General features: G+C 43.7%; 1 protein-coding gene across 21 annotated transcripts in view; it reads left to right on the top strand.

The window, feature by feature from the left end:
- TCF7 (transcription factor 7) overlaps positions 1–17,661 on the top strand; it is a 125,425-nt gene that overhangs the window by 102,750 nt on the left and 5,014 nt on the right. For 4 of the 21 annotated variants that reach the window (XM_037906430.2, XM_037906429.2, XM_043521393.1 and 1 more), the window contains 3 exons: positions 5,145–5,234; positions 8,166–8,214; positions 10,037–10,109. In XM_037906430.2, the coding sequence (XP_037762358.1) occupies positions 5,145–5,234; positions 8,166–8,214; positions 10,037–10,109 (212 nt within the window). Of the gene's footprint in view, positions 1–5,144; positions 5,235–8,165; positions 8,215–10,036; positions 10,110–11,848; positions 11,871–14,540; positions 14,637–17,661 lie in introns of those variants that run through there. The other 17 variants (XM_043521397.1, XM_043521399.1, XM_037906436.2 and 14 more) reach the window with 7 other exon arrangements.

Below are 17,661 nucleotides of genomic sequence, written 5' to 3'. Positions count from 1 at the left end.
TTGTTAGGCCCTTTTCCTGAATTCCTTAGGGGGATCAGCTTTATGATTCAGGAATAACCGAGAGAAAATCCTTCTCCTTTAATATGGCTACCTCCCCTGTGGAGATTTAATGGTTTAAAGACTTTATACTCATTTTTTATTATTTGTTGATGGTAGCACTTACTTTGCTGGTAAGATGGAATGGTCCCTGCCTTAAAGAGCTTGCAGTCTAAAGACAGACCAACAGACCAGTTGGCAGAGGTTAGGGGTAATAGGAAACACACTTTTTTCTTTCCTTCTACTTTATTGTGCTTGTCAGGAGATTTACTGTAGGTGGCAGTAGGTCTTCAAGAGTGCCTTAACTGTGGAAAGTATACATGCTTTATAGATGAACTCCCTTACTGGTTAAGCAGTCTCTCACCTATCCTTATAGTACTCTATCATAATTTTAAAAACTATTTATTTAATCTAAAAAATTAGAAATATTCCTACTGAATGATGTGACATGTAATATCAATATCATTTTGCTCTGGGGCTGATGCTTCTCTCACTTAAGCCTGTTTTACACCTGAGTAACTCCACTGATGTCACAGGAATTGCTCCTGATTTACACCAGTGTGAAACTAGACAAAGTCCTTTTATAAGTTTGCCAGCTCTGGCCTAATGTACAGAAGCAGCTCTGTTGCCCAGAATCAGTCACTGCCCTAAAGTTACTGGAAATATCAGTGTCTGTATTTTCTGTTTCCTTAACTATACAGAGTATAAAATATTCACAAGCTGATTCTGTTGTATTTCCCACCAGTAATGTTAATTAGCTATAAAGATACTGTAACAAGTGAAAGTTACTGAACTTTAATGAGCTTTGGGGAATTTCAAATGGGATCCTTATTGTTTCTTTACTCTAATTCCATTTACCATGGTTATATCCTCTCTTGGCCATTATTATAACACCTTTATCATCAGCTGAGTTGGTGGCCTTTGGACTTTTTCCAATATTGTTTGGCTTGCCATTCATTAGGAGAGAATTCCACAACAGTGGAGGTAATGATCTTCATTGTACAGATTCTAGTCCTGGCCTTAGGTTAGCAGCCTATCTGGGTTAACTTTCAATCCATTCATGATTCTGCTGTCATAAATAAGGGTATGAACCTACATCAAGGTAAGCACAATGTTGTCTGATCAGGGCTCATATGCTGCGTTTGCAGGATGATTGACTCCCTGATCTAATAGGTCTTTGCCCGACCCTGTGATTCTAAAGGGGTCCCAAACAAATGTTCCGTTCACGGTGTTCAACTAAAACAGGAATATCCAAACATGGCAGCACCAGTGGTTGTACTGACAGTCTGGGGACTAAGCCTAACTTCCATGATTCTCCTGTCAGAGCAGGGATACCAGAGGCAGGTCTTTCTATTTTAAATGACCATTTCAAACGAGTGTCCAGAATAAGGTTGCTGAATAGACCACCAAGAAATCTGCTCCGTAAACATCTCAGCTGTCACTGCTGGATTCAACACATGGCAGTGTCAGAGCAGCGTTCCCCACTGGTTGTTGGCAATGTGAAGCATGATCTGAAGTAACCGATGGGGAAGGCCACGAAGCATACTGAATGTTGGGATTTCAAGTACCCATAGGCTATGTCTACACTTAGGGCGGCATGTAGAGTACATACACTGGAAAGCGGCCTAGCATGGGTATAAATAGCAGAGTAGCTGGTAAGGCACTGCTTAGGTGAGTAGAGTAAAGACATCCTAAGGTTCTGGCGTATGTACCCAACATGGCTCTCTACGCACCCAAGCCGTGCCTTCATAGCAGTGTGGCGTCCTGCCGCCTCCCCCTGCCAGAGACTTTCCCCAGTGGGTGTAGCTACACTCTGCAATATGGACGCAGCCTACAGCTATGCACACCCTACATGCTGCAACCACCAGTGTAGACAAAGCCATAGTCACACAAGCCACATGCTCAAATAAATTTGTTAGTCTCTAAGGTGCCACAAGTACTCCTTTTCTTTTTGCGAATACAGACTAACACGGCTGCTGCTCTGGAACAAGCCACATCTGGGTATCTCTGATATAGCCTAACTGCGCTCCAGTTCTCTGTATGTTTGGTCTCTTCTTGATTAGATTCCTAGAACAGCAGGATCCAGCAGCCTTGGTAGCAGTTCTGAATCAATTCATTAGACATTAGTGAAATGTTATTTGTTTTGTTCTGTCTAGAAATCTGATTAGGTTGTTCTATTTACAGAGGATGGGATTTTCAAAAATGCTCCCTGTTGGCCTAAACTCTGCTCCCATTGAAATCAAGGGGAGTTTTACCATCCACTTCAATGGGAACAGAGTTAGGTCATCCTTAGGTGGCAGGAGATAAATCTATTGGAATCAAGTAAGGGAGAAGTTTGAAACACAAAGGCTTATTTGAACTAGACCCTAAAGAGTATTTTAAAGCAGACACATGAATCCTGATGTCCCTTTAGCATTATTTTCTTTGTGTTCTAAGTTGATTTCTTTTCCTCCTGACCATTCCAGGAATGTTTCTGTGACTACTAAGTTTCAAGCGAGTACATGCTTCCAGTAGCCAAGCCCCGGTGTAGAGTTTTCTGTCTGAAACAGTCCCATCACCTCTTTACTTTCTAATCTGTGGTGCATTTGAGAAGAGCCACTATAAAAATAAATCATTTCCCCTATTTTCTCTTAGCTGTACTGATCATTTAAGAGGCAACCCCATTAGGTGTGGTTTTATAGGCATAAGAGTGCTACACAAACATGCACATTCAGCTTTGCTTTTCTAGTCTTTATTTTGATCCTAGATAGAAATGCCTAACTAGTTAGCTTGGGACTTGACCCAAAGCCCATTGCAGTCAAAGAGAGTCTTGCATTTTCGTTTAGCTGCTCCCTTCTCTCCTAGTGCTGATAAGATAAATGATCACACCACCACTGTGTTTATAGCCACTCTGTGGCTTCCCTGAAAGGCTGTTCTCCACGTGATGCCTCATTCCACAAGCCTGCATCTGTCTCTGCGGCGCTCCACCAACCTCAGCCAAGGATCTCTTGATTATGCATGTAGCTCTTCAGGATTCTCAGTGGCGTGTATTCCACTGGGATGGCTGCTAAACCAGTATCCGAAGCAGCAGTCGGCGGTGTTATGAGAGCCAGGGCAACACCAGCAGCCTCTAATACAGCAGGTTGCATCACCACACACACACCAAGATGGAGTGCTTCCTTTAACAAAACCTCCTCATTCTGCATTTCTCTCACCGAATCTTTTGTCCTCAAAAATGGGTGGGGGGGAAGCTGCCATCTGTGCTCTGGAAACATTCTCTCACCCTACCTGCAATTCTCCAGTAACCCCCATATCTTCTGCTGGCCATCTAGGCTCTAGCAGTCTGGTGATCAGATCATCCAAAGTTGTTTTGGGACAGGAGTGCCCAAAGCCAGGAAGCGGCTGCTTTGTGATTTTTCTCACTGTATCTACAACAAATGCTTTTCTGTCTTCCCAATTTTGTAACTCAAATGGGGAGGAGGAATCTGGGTCAACGCCCTTGGCATGTGCCTTGATATGAGACAGGAAATACAGTTACTCCCACACTGAAGAAAAGCTCACCGCGATTCGGAGCTTTCCACCTTCACTCAAACCACAAGAAGTCATATAAGTCGTCACAGGTCAAAGCCAGCACGGCAAACAGCCCTTTCATACAGGACAGATTTGCTTCAGCAGCTCTTGTGCGCTTGTTAATAGAACTCATTGGGACACAAAGGGCGTTATTATGCATTCTGTGTCAGAGAAACAAGTAGAGGATAAAAATGTGTTTCCTTATTAATGTGCAGAAGAAACGGAAGAATTGATAGGCGGGTCCAGAGCAGTGGAAGAAAGAATTGAAACACAAACCTGGCTATTTTTAAGAGTCCTTAACAACGCTAATGTGGTCATGGCTGTTATTACCAAATATTGTACGCTAAGAAGAGCATCTTCTCTTCATGATACGTCAGCAGCACAGAATACTGTCCATCCCATGGAAGCTCTTCTGTTCAGCCTTAACATAGGCTTCCTTTAGAGTGCACTGCTTTACTATCGTGAAGATAAAATATATTTTATTTTTACAAGTTTCTAAAATGCGCCTAGCACTGCGCAGAAACATAAAAAGGCATGGTCCCTTCTGCAAAAGATTTTAGTTTCATTTTCTGTGTGATGCAGTGAGGTGACAAGCAATAGGAAGGGAAGCTGTGAGGAATGACCAGAGTTATGGTAATAAGATCACACTGTGTCTCAGTTGGGCATGGGCATATTTGGTCTATTCATTTAAAAAAAAAAAAAAATGGGCCAGACTTACTGCTGGTGTAAATCACTGGGAGAAGCTAAAGAGTGTTGTTCAGTAGTTTAGACCCAACGCTAATGTGAGTAGAACTATCAGTATGTAAAACAATTCCAGTGAAAACACGGGGGAAGGGGGAGGCAAGGATTCAATTGAAATATTGCCGTATGGTGTTGGCAACCCAGATAAGAGAGGTAGTTTGAAGAAAATACTAAACAACATAGTAGATTATTAACACAGGCAACATATGAATTTATCTTGACCATATTCTCGAACATCTACATACTGAGAGAAAGAAGATACCTCTTAGGGTTGTTTAACCAGCCAGTTGCCATTTTGCAGAATCAGTTTTGGCACACCGGGAAGCAACAAGAAGGGATTTGCTGATTAACCATTAGTGACTTAAGGATGGGACTAGTACCGTATTGTCAATCAAGTAACAGTGCATTACTTTGCTCTTTGGATCTCATTTATACCCAGCTTTGCCAACCCCAAGCAGTCAAGAGTCATACCTTAAAAACAAAACAACCCCCCCACCCACACACACACACCCCACTCCTGATATTTTGAAAGTAATACATTTGGGGTTCTTTTTATTTGCCTTCTGCTGTTTGAGCTTTTAAGGTTCATGATTTCAAGCTTCTCCCTGCAACCATGAGGGCTATTTTTGTCTGCTGAGATTCTCTCATACCATAATTCTGTGAGCTGGGACTTTAAAATCAGCCATTGTGAGACTTGCAGTAAAGTCTAGGACGTTGACAACACTGTTTAACTTCTATGCATGTATTGGATTTATTTAAAAATCAGTTACTATTTTAAAACTTTACCATTTTTACTATTTTAATACTTTGCTCTTCAGTCTTCAGGCTCTTCAGCCCGTGAACACACACAGTTATACTCAGGGCCCCTGGAATTCTGCGGCACTTCAGGGCCAGTTTCTGCGGCAAGGGTAAGAGAATTCTGCAGCGAATGTTAGTCAACTCTGCAGCAGTGAGAACGTATAGCTGTCTGCCACTCTGTACCCACCGACTCCAGTGTTAGCTGCAGAATTCCAGGAGCCCTGAGCTTTTCACACTTCCATGGCCATGGAATCGCTCACTGGCTATGGAATTTATTTAATCCTTTCACTACACTTCAGAGTACAGTGTGGACTATATGTTGCTTTAAAGTCAATGCCCAGTATGTCATTGGACATTGTTCTGTTACGGAACATAACAGAACAGAGACAGACGAGAAGAAATTGCAACAAATGGACGATGTGTTTTTTCCATTGAGGTATTAAAAAAGTTCAGTCTAGGACCAGCCCAGTAGTCCTGGTATCTTTACTCCTGATACTCCAGCTAATGTGCTTGAAGGTGAGCATTCAAAACTATCCAGCGACTTATACCCATAAGTCAAGCCTGGGCCACCATGGCAGCTGGCATCAGACACTCATTGACAAGCAACACTGAATGGAGTGCCCTGGATTTAAAATGCCAGCATTATTTCGCTCAGATGGAGTTTAGTCCAAAGGAGGAGGGGTTACAGCTGTGTTCTAATCAGCTGCTTCAGTGCAGCTGAATTTGTAATGTGGATGTGATCGTAGACTAGTTACATAACATGCTTTGACCGTACCCACAATTATGAGGGACGCAGTGTTAGCACCTTGCTAACACTAAACATGTTTGAGCACAGTAAAAGCTAGAGTGTGGACAGGGCCTCAGTGGTCTCCAAACTCTTAATCACTTTTCTTAAATTATATGTAAATCTTATGCACCATCTTTGCAGCCTGTTGTGGAATATCAAAGTGCTTATGATATTGGATTCCAGGACTTTGAAAAATCAGGAAAATATATTCCAGAAAACAGTAGATATGTGGAATGTGAAAAACAGGCCCTAGATAGTTGAGCAAATGCTTTTTTTATAGTTATTTTAAAAAACACCAGCTATGGTTTCACTCAAGGGGACCAGAACGTGTAGATGGAAAAGCGGGTGTTCATATAAACAAACTGTTTGGCCATCTCACCTGCATCGATTTCCATTCCATGTGCCTAGCACTGAGCCTTGGAATGGAAAAAAAATCCAACCATCACTTCTCTGTTTTTCGGTTAAGATCAAGTGTTTTGTTGGTCTAACTGGGGGTCGTATTCTCCTGTGACTGGAGTCTATGATTTGCCACACTGGGGCATTTCCTTCTTTAACTACTTGACAATGATTTATCTAGAGAGAGAAAGTGGGTGAGGTAATGTCTTTTATTGGACCAACTTCTGTAGGTGAGAGCTTACAGAGAGCTCTTCCTCTGGTCTGGGAAAGGTACTCAGAGTGTCACAGCTAATTATTATTTATCTATAACTAGCATCCTCAGAACAGATATAACTGCTCATCCCCTCTCATTTTAGTGACTCCCTCATGACAGTTAAGGAAGGCCCAGCCTCTCTATAGAATTTGCTACCTATGTTTGTGATATCCCTTCCTATCAGTTTACTCATGCCTTTCGGCACATTCCTCCGAGAGGAGCTTCAGGAAGAGGAAATTCCATCTCCAAGTTTCCTGCTGCACAAGAGGAGCACAAAGCTTCTATGCTCTTTCAGGCCCCTCCCTGCTGCAAGGCCGGGCCATGACGGTGACTCTCTGCTGCACAGGGGCCCAAAGCAGGAGGCTCCTTATAGCTTCCTTCCCTCCCCTGGCACTTCCAGAGATCATCAAGGCACAATCTGGCCCTACATCCTCAGAACTGTCTGTCTATACACCATATATATTACTGTATGTGGAGAGAGATTGATTTGCTGTTTGGTGAATTCTGAAAAATTGTGTGTTGCATCCTGTAACTTCCAGTGTATGCTGAAATACTTGTCCTAAATTGTTACCAGTGTGTTCCCTTTCCATGAGGGCTTGCGCTGTATCTTTTTGTCTCTCCGTCTGTGTTGAGTTGGCATTTATATGGATAAAAAGCAGTGTTTCATTCCTGCAAAGATTCAGCTGGCCTCTTGGCAGCTACCTTGTGGAAGATCCCTAAGCCTGCTTAGTCTGATTTGTGGAATAAATCACTGATTTTGGTCTGTGCTTTCATTTGGGAATATGGCTGGCAAAGGAAAGCCCACTCTGTGCTGCCTCGGCACTTTTTTCACTGAAGGGGAGACAAAGCATAACAGTTGTTGTTCATGACTCTGTGTCTCTTCCTTTGTATTTAAAAATATGGTATTATTTCATAGTAGAGTTTGCTGTCCCTAATTGTCAAGAAGGTTGTTCAGAATGAACATCCAGAGATTATCTAGTCTTTGAAACTGTGAAGACTGATAGCTCTAAACCAGACAGAAAATGAAGCAGTGGTTTCTCCCATGACTTGCTAAACTGTATCTTAACCATGACTGATGGGAAGTACTGTACATGTATCTCAAACGCTAAGGAAAGGTTGGTTTTACCAGCAACCTTTTGCAGAAGTTATCAACCATAGCTTTGGGAAGAAAAAAAAACAACACACACACCTTTAATTCCTAGTGTGTGGATTACTGATGGGCAAAGGCCAATCAGATGACACAGAAAGCTGTCTGGTTCTGTACAAGGCCCCTCGTTACATCATCTGTGATGACTGAAATGACAGAGGGAGATGTACATATCAGACTGGGCAGGTCATGTTGGGAGGTTTGAGTTTGCTACTGCCTCTGAGCTAATGGACCTGTTTGTTTGTTTTTTTAGTTTAAGCACAAGAGGCTCATGCTTTTAGTTCCAAAGGTGCTTGGTTCAGGCCTCACGGGCAACAACTACTCCAGATGTTGTGACGCTTCATGAATTTTACTTATGCCCCATGACAGTCCCTTGCAATTGTTGTATTCATAATACTGAGCAGCCTCCACCAGTCCTCTGAGAAGCGAACTAATATTATTTCCCTCTTACATCCTAGGGAAAAAAGAAAAGACGAGCAAGAGAAAAGCAGCAAGACTCCAATTCAGGTAAATTAATTGGTACTGAATGCAGCATGTTACTCAGTAGCTTATCACTGGGTGTTGTATTTTGCCATCCATGTTTTAGCTCATTCAGTCAGTTTTCTAAAGCTAAAAAATGGTATATTTTAAAGCCACAGTAAGTTATTTAACTATCTTGTTCTTAAAAAACACATGTGGACCAGAACATGGATGGCATTCATGAAAACTGAGCAAGAGAGATTCCAGACCTAAAGAAGAGCTCTGTGTAGCTCAAAAACTTCTCTCTTTCACTCAGTGGAAATTGGTCCAATCAGAGAGATTACCTCACCCATCTGGTCTCTAATATCTTGGTATTGACACAGCTACAACACTGCAGTCAAACTAGATTGTGGCTAATAAATCATTTTTAATAGAAGTCACATCTACAATTTGTTCTGCCACAGAGATATGCAGGGGAAATGCTCCACTAGGTTGTGAGTGGCAGGAGGCACCAATGTTCTGTAGTCAAAAGTGATGCCTTTATCTGTTAGATGCATCAATATTGCGTATCTAAGAGCTATGAAACTTCTTTAAAGACCACCCCAGGGACCATATCACAAATCTTTTTGTAGTAGAAGTAGCCTAAAAGTCAAACAAAATTGCACTGAAAACCATGGTGTATTTTAACGTGGTTGCTTTCTACAAAGTGCTCTTTATTGGAAGTAGACCCTTGTGCAGATTTCACTGTGTGTATAGATGTGTGCGCACACCCACACCATCCAAAGTTATTCACATCGTAGATTTGGAAGCATTTCGAATTTAGCAATACTAATGGACCTTTGTTATATCACATCAAGAGAAAACGTTAAGGCATCTGCTTTGTGTCTCTCATGAAGCTAAACTGCACATTTCTCATAGTAAGTTAACTTTTCATCTCAATTGTTGCCTAGATTGATAACAAGTGTAAGATTTTATGTAATATACGTGGTGTAAAAATAATAATTTCACCCACCACTGGAATGCAGCCCTCTTTGGGCTGGAAGGCAGCTGCCGATTAACAGCACATAACAGAAGTTGGCAATTATGAGAGTGACATTGACACAAAGGTACTGCTCAGATCTCATTTACACTAGTGCAAAAAAGTTCACATGTATCTAAATGAAAATAGGGCACTACTCTAATCAGACCCTATGTCACACAGCAACACTACACAGGACTTTAGGGCAGTACATGCAGAAAAGAGCAGCTTGTCCATTAGAACTAGAGAGAGAATTTAGGGAAGCAGAATGGAATTGCCCCATATGGGTCTTATTGGTGCTATTTGTTTTCAATCTGCTTCTGCAATATTTTCCTCTTCTGTTTTAATATGTATGAGGACTGAGTTCTTTGGCCAGCCACTTAACCAGGGAACCGGTAAGGATTTCAATACAGGAGGCAATGGGTGGCTCTCTGATTTCGCAGCATTTCAAAACTAAGAAATTTGACATTCCGTAAGAAGCAGTGAATTCCTAGCTTTCCTGTAGCTGAACTCTGACTGCCTGGACTCGCCTTTGTGGAGCAGTGGTTGAGCTGGGGAAGCACCACAGGTTTGAGGGAACAAAGTCTCCAACATCTGTAACTGAGGCCATTTCCCAAACCTCTCTCCCCCCACCCGCCAGGTGTAATCTCTCTGATACTTGCCTAACCATCCCTTTCTTACAGGAGAGTGGTGTCTGAATAGTTCCATTGTTGAAGAATTGGATTTTAGTCTGTTAGTTTTGTCTTAAGTGGCTGAAATGATGTTGCATCTTTTCTTCTTCCTCCTGCTCCTCCTCCTCCTCTTTGTGCCTCTGTCTTGCCCATTCTCCGCCACGCATGCTTCTGTGTTCAGATCCCGCCTCTCCTAAGAAATGCAGAGCTCGCTTTGGCCTCAACCAACAAACGGACTGGTGCGGCCCATGCAGGTGTGTATCAGAGAAACTCTACTCTGCTTTTAGTGCCTTTTTCCTGAGCGCGTTGTTTTCCCCCCCTTTTATGTGGTTTTATTTTTCCATGCATGTTTCTAGTGCCCTTGGCTCCTAACACACAAAAACTACTGGCATTGCTAAAATTTGTTCCTTCCAAACTGGGAAGGTTTTCCCAGGGTATCATTGCTGTGGGCTGGTATTTCTGAAGGTTCTACCCAAATTCTTTCAATGTCCAAGAGAAAAGAGAGTATGTTGTCAAGGTTGCTAGACCCAAAAGTCAACATATGTTTCTTATACCAGGTTGGCGAAGCGCATGTAATATTTTACATGCTTTATTAAGATTCCTATTTCACTGTTCTTGAGAGGCTGATCTACAGGATGAGAGATCCCTACACACTGGTGCACGTGTGGAATGGAAGAAAACAAATGCTTATTGCTCCCCCCCCCCCCCCCCAATCTTCCTATTTCCAAAGAGGGACCTGATGTGGAGCCTTTTCCCCCCCACATGACCACCGCTTTGAGGGGCCCTAGAGTGTACCTAAAGGGCTGCCTTTACCTATTTACATTTGGGACTAAAAGCATCCATTACAGTAGCACACGGCCACTAGAACACTTAGTGCCCCAAGCAATGAGATGGTCTGAGGACTCCACCAACTCAGGCTTCTAAGGACCGAATGTGGAAATAGAATGAGGAAATAGCTTGACAAGTGAACAGAATGAGTATTACCTGGGTCAGAGGGTCATTAAACATTCCCAGGCATGGGAGGCCCATGACCTACTTCTGGACAACCATGTAAGGAGTAAATGCAGCCTGAGCAGAGGAGAGGTGTGTACAGGAAAGTGGTGTCTGAATAGTTCTCAGCACAATCTGCGAGCCACAGGGCATTATAGTACCATCTTTTGGCTTCTGTCTAGCAAAACCTGAAAGTTATTTGCATTAGAGATTCAGATTATTTGCTTTTTAATGTAAAGGAATATGCAGCTATGAGGGGCCTAGATGTTGGCTGATCACAGCTTGTGATGCTGGTGCATTCTTGGCTGGAAATTGGGGCTTCCAGATTGGGGCTGAAAAATAAATAAATCACTTGTGATTGAGCCAGGGTGTCAGATACTGGCTATCCTTCCTATTTAACTGGCAGTGTCCTCATGCGAGTCTTGTAGTTATGCTGGAAATTGGACCAGTCTGTCACTGGTCCTAAAGAGGCTTAGTTAACCCCTTGTATTCTCCTCCTACACAAAATCGCTCCCTGTTTGTATCTGATCTTTCAACTGGGGAATTTTGTATAGCCCTGAAAATTCCTCATTTCCATTTTTAATATAAACACACCCTCATGATACCACTGCAATCACCATCTTTCTGAACTTGGAAGACAGGGGTGCCCTTGGCAACCCTGAATGCTGCACCTTAAAATTGGTCAAAGAGCCTCTTGTGTGATGTAGGCCTTTCCTAGCAGCAGTGCCAGTCAGGGAATTGACAGACCAGGACAAAGTGTTGAATCCAGGTCTCCCATACAGCCATGAAGAGCACAATTACTAGGTGTCTGGGCAGTCTTCGTATCTTTACTCCCAAGTTTGAGATCTCTTAATTAGGATGCAGTGCTAACACTTTGCTTTGCCTGACGTTGCTTACCAACTAACACGCATTGCTGGAGTGCTCCTAAAACCTGAGCATGCTTTCTAATGTTTTACCCTGACATCTCACGTACTGTGTAATAGCAGCTGTTCTGCAATTCCAGGTACTAATATACAACAGCCAACTTGGAGGCTTCAGAAATGTATGTTTCCTCATCACTGACTTCTGCCTCGGACAGAAACCTCCAGAGAATATCCATTCCAAAATGGGAGAGATTTAACTGATTAAAATGCTTTGTCCCCTCAGAGGTTGTTATCTTCCTCTGGCTCTGCTAGTATAATCTGTAAACCCTAATGGGAAAGCTTGGTCCTATGAGACTCCTTTTCCATCCAACATTTAGAGGAAAGATAGTGGAATCTATATAGTTAGTGAACCTAGTCTAATCAATCCATTGAAGTTTCTACAGCTTAAATGGACACAAATACCTCATGATTTCTCTTTTAAGTTGCATAGCATACATGTAAATTTTAGGCCTCGAGGGTTACTGTATCGAATCAGACACAGCAGGTCTCCTTATTGTTTATAATTTTACTGTTTAAAGAGATTCATTCAATTCATTAACCTTCCCTCTCCCCCAAACAGATTTGATGGAGTATAAATACAGCAGTCAGTTTTCTTCCTGCACGCCCTCACGCACAGCAGCAAGTGCCTGAGGTGGCATGGGGAAACAACTTCACCATGGGCTTGTTTACAGTGGAGAATTCTCTCCTGTTAGAACCCGCGTGAACGAACACCGGTGGTGAACATTCAGTTTACACAAGGACTGTCGTGTTTAATACCATGCCAGCTGGTTCACCCTAAAGTTAACCACAACACTGACACATAAATGCAGCAGTGAGTGCAAAGTCATGTTTAATAGCATATTAGTTAATACATGTTCTAAAACAAGGCCATTTTTCATTAGCAAGCTCAGAGACAGATGTATGCCTGCCCGAGAGTACTGTATTTTAGCTGTGCTCCTGAACTGGGACACCTAAGCAGGGGGTTGAACTTGACTGACTACAGTAGGTAGGAGAAAGTTCTTTTCTACCCTCTCAGCTGGGAATCTAAACTCAAAATCACCAGTATCTTCAAGGAAAGAGTTGTTCCCCTCAAGACATGTGAGATCACATCCAAAGGGCTCCGTTTTAAACCATATAGAGAGAAAGTGGAGAGAATCCAATGTTAGGTGGCATAAAAGGTTTATAAAAATGTCTTCCTATTTGAAGAGAAATTAGAGATTTGAATATAGAAATCCTAGAAACCAGGTGAACTGGGGCAATGTGATAACTTTAGTCCAGGCCTTCTTGCTGTAACACTGAGAACACTAGCTTAACGCCTCCTACGTACTTACAGTTAACTAAACGTCCTGCGTACATACAGATAACTAAACATAGGCTAAATCTTAGCATTTCCAAGTAGATTGGACAATAGATAACCTGTCAATGACTCACTGCCCAGTAAGTTTACAGAGAAGATGATTATTAGTACATGCACTTTTGAAGCATCCATCCTCATAGTACGTGAATGAATGGGGCCCATGGAGACACTCTTCTGCAGTGATGTATGGGGTGGACTACACGCCTCAAGTACCCTTTTCTTCTGCCTGGATGTGTGTGAAAGTTTGCTTTTCAAAGTGGTTAAAGTTTGTCCTACAAAGGGATCTGGTCCATAAGACTGTGGTCATGTGAGGCTAGAGCTAGTGGAATATTTTAGTGAATACTTGCTGTGAATTTGTCCATTTTCCCATTGTCTTTATTTTAGAATGGATTTTTCTCAACCTCTAACCAGCTGTTTAATCACAGACCATTGAGCAAAGTTTTGAATCAAGGGTTTGGTTAGGGGTTCATTCAAAAACACTTCTCCCTATTCTACCTCCACCACACTCCTTACCAGTGTCTGAGCTTCTTACAGGGACAATTCATGGTAAGCTTTCCTCATCCAGAAGGTACATTGGATGAAGTGTGAGCAATGGAGTTGTCATGACAGCTGCTGTCTTAAAACAACAACTGCAAGTGGCCCATACACCAGTATAAACAGGAGTTCTACCCTCCAGAAACTCACAGGCCAGACAATTATATGTATTCCTGACTCTGCTGACTTTCCTCCTTCTCCAGGCACCTCCCCAGGGACAATGCTGGCCCTAGATTCATCACCATCCCGGACTTGAAGGGATTTGGCACCCTCTGACCACATTCCTCCTCTGGCCAACCCACCCAGTCCTGTACCTCGCTGTTTTTCCTCCTCCAAAAGGTGGTCCCTGTTCCTGCTCGGCCATGGGTAGCTGAACATGTTTCAGTCTTAGATATGCCCCAGAGTGCTCTGTGGTTGTGCTTTAAATGGAGGCACTGCACAGCCAGTGCAAAGAATTTGGGATCCAGAGACACTGTGGAGGCCTAGGCAGGATCAAGGATCCCTTTCAGGAGGAACCAGGGTGGGCAGATGTAGGAAACAGTTCAGAATGGCACTGGTGATACATCTGTTCTTCTAGGAGGAGTCGTGGGTGGCCATCTGCTATGCCTCAGGCTGTCTCTGCCGAGGAGGCAGAGCCACAAGAGGGGGGATCAGATAGAGGAAACTCAGTGAGTGGCACTGCAGCTAGAATGGAGGGACATGAGCGCCCTACCGCTAATTAGAGTCCAGTTTTTGAAAATGTTGGCCTCTTTTCGATCCTCCGGGGAAACTGCCATCCTTTCCACTGGCTAATCCTGAAGGGGAAGGGCAGAATGCTATAGTTATCCTTCCTTGTTTCCCCAGTTACTACTTTGTTCCCAAATCATTCTTCCTTGTGCCTTTGTTTCCACTTCAAACTATAGCTGTAGAAGAGTTCAGGTTGGTGCACCCCTCCTCCTCCACTGAACAGGGATGTTACCAACATGCTATCGTTGTTGGGTTCTCAGAACGAACTATTGGTAGGTTGTCAAGCTACCATAAAAATTATCTCGTAAATACTAACAAATGTTAAACACATGTTACAGGTCTTACAACCGATTGTTTGAGATACATGTATAGAGAGAAATCTGTTTGTTCTGCGCTTCAAGCGTAGCCACCTCTGGGGTAACACACAGCCCACACTAACACTACTCAACAACTTGGAAAAGAAAGAGAAAGAGTCTATGTCCAACTGAAATATCCACAGGGAAGGAGGTAGACAATTAACCTCAGCAACAAAATCCAACTGGGGTAACACCCACTCTCTTGAGAGAAGGCCGTGAGTGATCTGAAAGCGTTACGTCCGATCTGAAAGAACCACCAGTTGCAGCAGTGATCTCAGAACATGACTGGGCAGTGGTTCAGTCTGGATTCAGTAGGTGACACTTTTCCCTTTGAATTACCAGCACCATTTCACTTCCCACAGCACTTGGGCTTTCCCTATATCCTAGCCAAGTACCTGCTTAGCTTATGTGGTCCAGCTAGATCTCAGCTTAGTGTGGTCTGAGTGCCAGACCACTGCGTGGTAGGCTGTCCAAACACCCTCATTAGTCCTTCACTTCCTACCACTCTGTAAAACCAGTATTTCAAAGTACTTACAGGACTGGAAAGGATAAGGAAGCTGTAGAAGAGGACTCACCACTGGCGCACCCCCTTGTGGCTGGTTGTGGCATAGCGTGCTCTCTGTGCCCCCTGCCAACAGCTGTTCCGGCTCTGTGGTGACATGCTTCTTTTGGTGACTCAACCCATCCAGCCAGGTCACTTTAAAGTGTCTCCTCTTCCAGGGAAACCAAAAATCCAACAAACAATAGTCTTGCATCCTCAAGCCAACTCTTTGACCCAAGTCCCAGCTTGCTAGTCCTTCCACTCCTGGTTTGCAGGGTCTTTGCATAACCTTTGCTGACAGCCAGTAAGGGAACCCAGGCCCCCCAGCTTCTCTGGGCTCCAGCCCAGAGACTCTGTTATAAGCAGACAAGGTCTCTCTATTCAGGCCACCTGCTTCCGCCTTGAGCTTCTTCTTATCTCAGCCAGGAGATCGGCCCCCATACCAGCCCCTTCCTAGGCTCACCACATACCAACATTGCCCCCTAGGCTCCCAGAGGTCTCAGGCTTTACCCTTCCTGCAGGGCCTGGCTTGCAGGATTCCCCTGGAATTCTCCAAAGCCCCAACCAAAAGTTCAAACTTTAACCACTTCTGTCCGTGCTGGGCTTGAACTGGAGTTCTTCACAAGCCTTCTGCAGTACTCTGCTCCTCAGCTGAACACCAGCACCATCTCCTCAGAGCTTTGACCCTAGTTTGAGACCCACCACCAGAACTAGCTCCCCTCTTACTGCTTTTCCCAGTTCTCTCTCTTGACATCTATCAGCCCATTTTCAGACAGCAAGGTTGTCTCCAGCTGAGCCCTCTCAGGCCTTTTAAGGAAACTTGACTCACTTCCAGGTGGACCTGCTAATTTACCCACTTGACACCTCTCTAGTGCCAGCAGGTCCATTAATTGAGCATTCAAACTCCTGCTAACCCTCTGGGAACCAGTGTGGGCTTTACACCCTATCACAGGGGCCCTCACTTAAGGACCTGCTGTCCGGGCCAGATAACGACAGCCCTTTCTGTGCCTCCGGTTCATTGTCACGTTACCAAGGCTGAGCGCCCTCTTACTGAAGGGATCTGCCCTGGCTGTTGCTTCATAATTGTCTCCCCTTGCAGGGTGACCCACTTCTGTAGTGGGTGTGACTCTCTCCCAGCCATAGCCAGGTCCAGCTTTCTCATACAAATGCAACACTGCCCATCTTCCCAGAAATGACTTTGGGCTACACAGGCACAACGTAAGTGCTCCTTAGACTTAGTACTTTTCAGTACATTGTTGGCCAGCTCCTTTATTCCTCCTGGGATCCTGGGCTAGACATGGAAGACAGAGTTGAGAATCAGCCCTTTTCTCCAAGTTAAAACAGAAGGTAGCACTTCCATCGCAGTCATCACATGCACCCCTTTGTTAGAAGTGAGGGAGGGCGCCCATGCTCACATTTGAACTTTGCATGGCAATTCATGCTGACCAGAAGCCTTTGCACAATTTCCACAAACCTAGGCTTTGTTTTGGGTCTCATTTGTAGGAAGTCAGCAAGGTTGCATATGCCAGGTATAGGCAAGGAAAGCCACAATCTGCATCTGCTCAGCTCACCCCAGTGTCAAGCAGAGGTAAATTCAAGAAGTGCCAATCACAGCATTCCCTGATTCTACAAGGGGTTTCAGCTGTTGCAGCCATACTTGTTGCTGGGGTCTGACATCTGAATTGGAATTAATCCAAAGTATAGACCAGGCCCTAGACTGGGGTCAAATTCAGATCTGATGTAAGTGGGTGCACCTGTTGAATCACCAGGGATGGGTGGGCACAAGCCCGCCTACATCTAAAGTAAGTGGGTGCAACTGTACTTGGCATCATGGGGTTTCAACCCATTTACATCAGGTTTGAATTTGGCCCTGCTTCCATTAGGTCAGCAATACAGCACACAACTCAAATGGTGAGCAAAAGGCACCTTTTGAAAATGGAACAACTTTGCCATTAGAAGGGCTACGCCTAAGGAAGGGAGTAACCATGAAGGAGAGTTAAATTTTAGTAGCTTTAAATATTTAGCACTTGTTTGCTTGACCCTCATATTCTCCACTTGACTTGTTTTTTGAGCTATGAATAGTCACACTCGAGATGTTGAGAATAATGGTGTCAGCTGAAGCTTTATTTCTTGGCTCATTCTGGATTAGTCTAATTGTCCATTCTTATTCTTGTCACTGGGAAAGGATGGTCTTCATTTGATAGGGCCTTTCTTTCTTTATCCATCAGCCTAATAAAGTAAGGCTGAATTCTGTTGTTATGCTGCCACCTAGTGACAATGATTGGAAATTGAAGGTAATCAAAGAGAACACAGGCCCAGTTCTACTCTGAGTTATGCCGGTTTGTACTGACGTTTTGAAGTTACTCTGGATTTATACCAGTTTAGCTAAGAGCTGAATTT

The sequence above is a fragment of the Chelonia mydas genome, chromosome 8 (genome assembly GCF_015237465.2).
Source record: "Chelonia mydas isolate rCheMyd1 chromosome 8, rCheMyd1.pri.v2, whole genome shotgun sequence".
Lineage (NCBI taxonomy): Eukaryota > Metazoa > Chordata > Testudines > Cheloniidae > Chelonia > Chelonia mydas.
The sequence above is the reverse complement of the archived record's forward strand: the minus strand, read 5'-3'. Positions and strand labels throughout refer to the sequence as shown.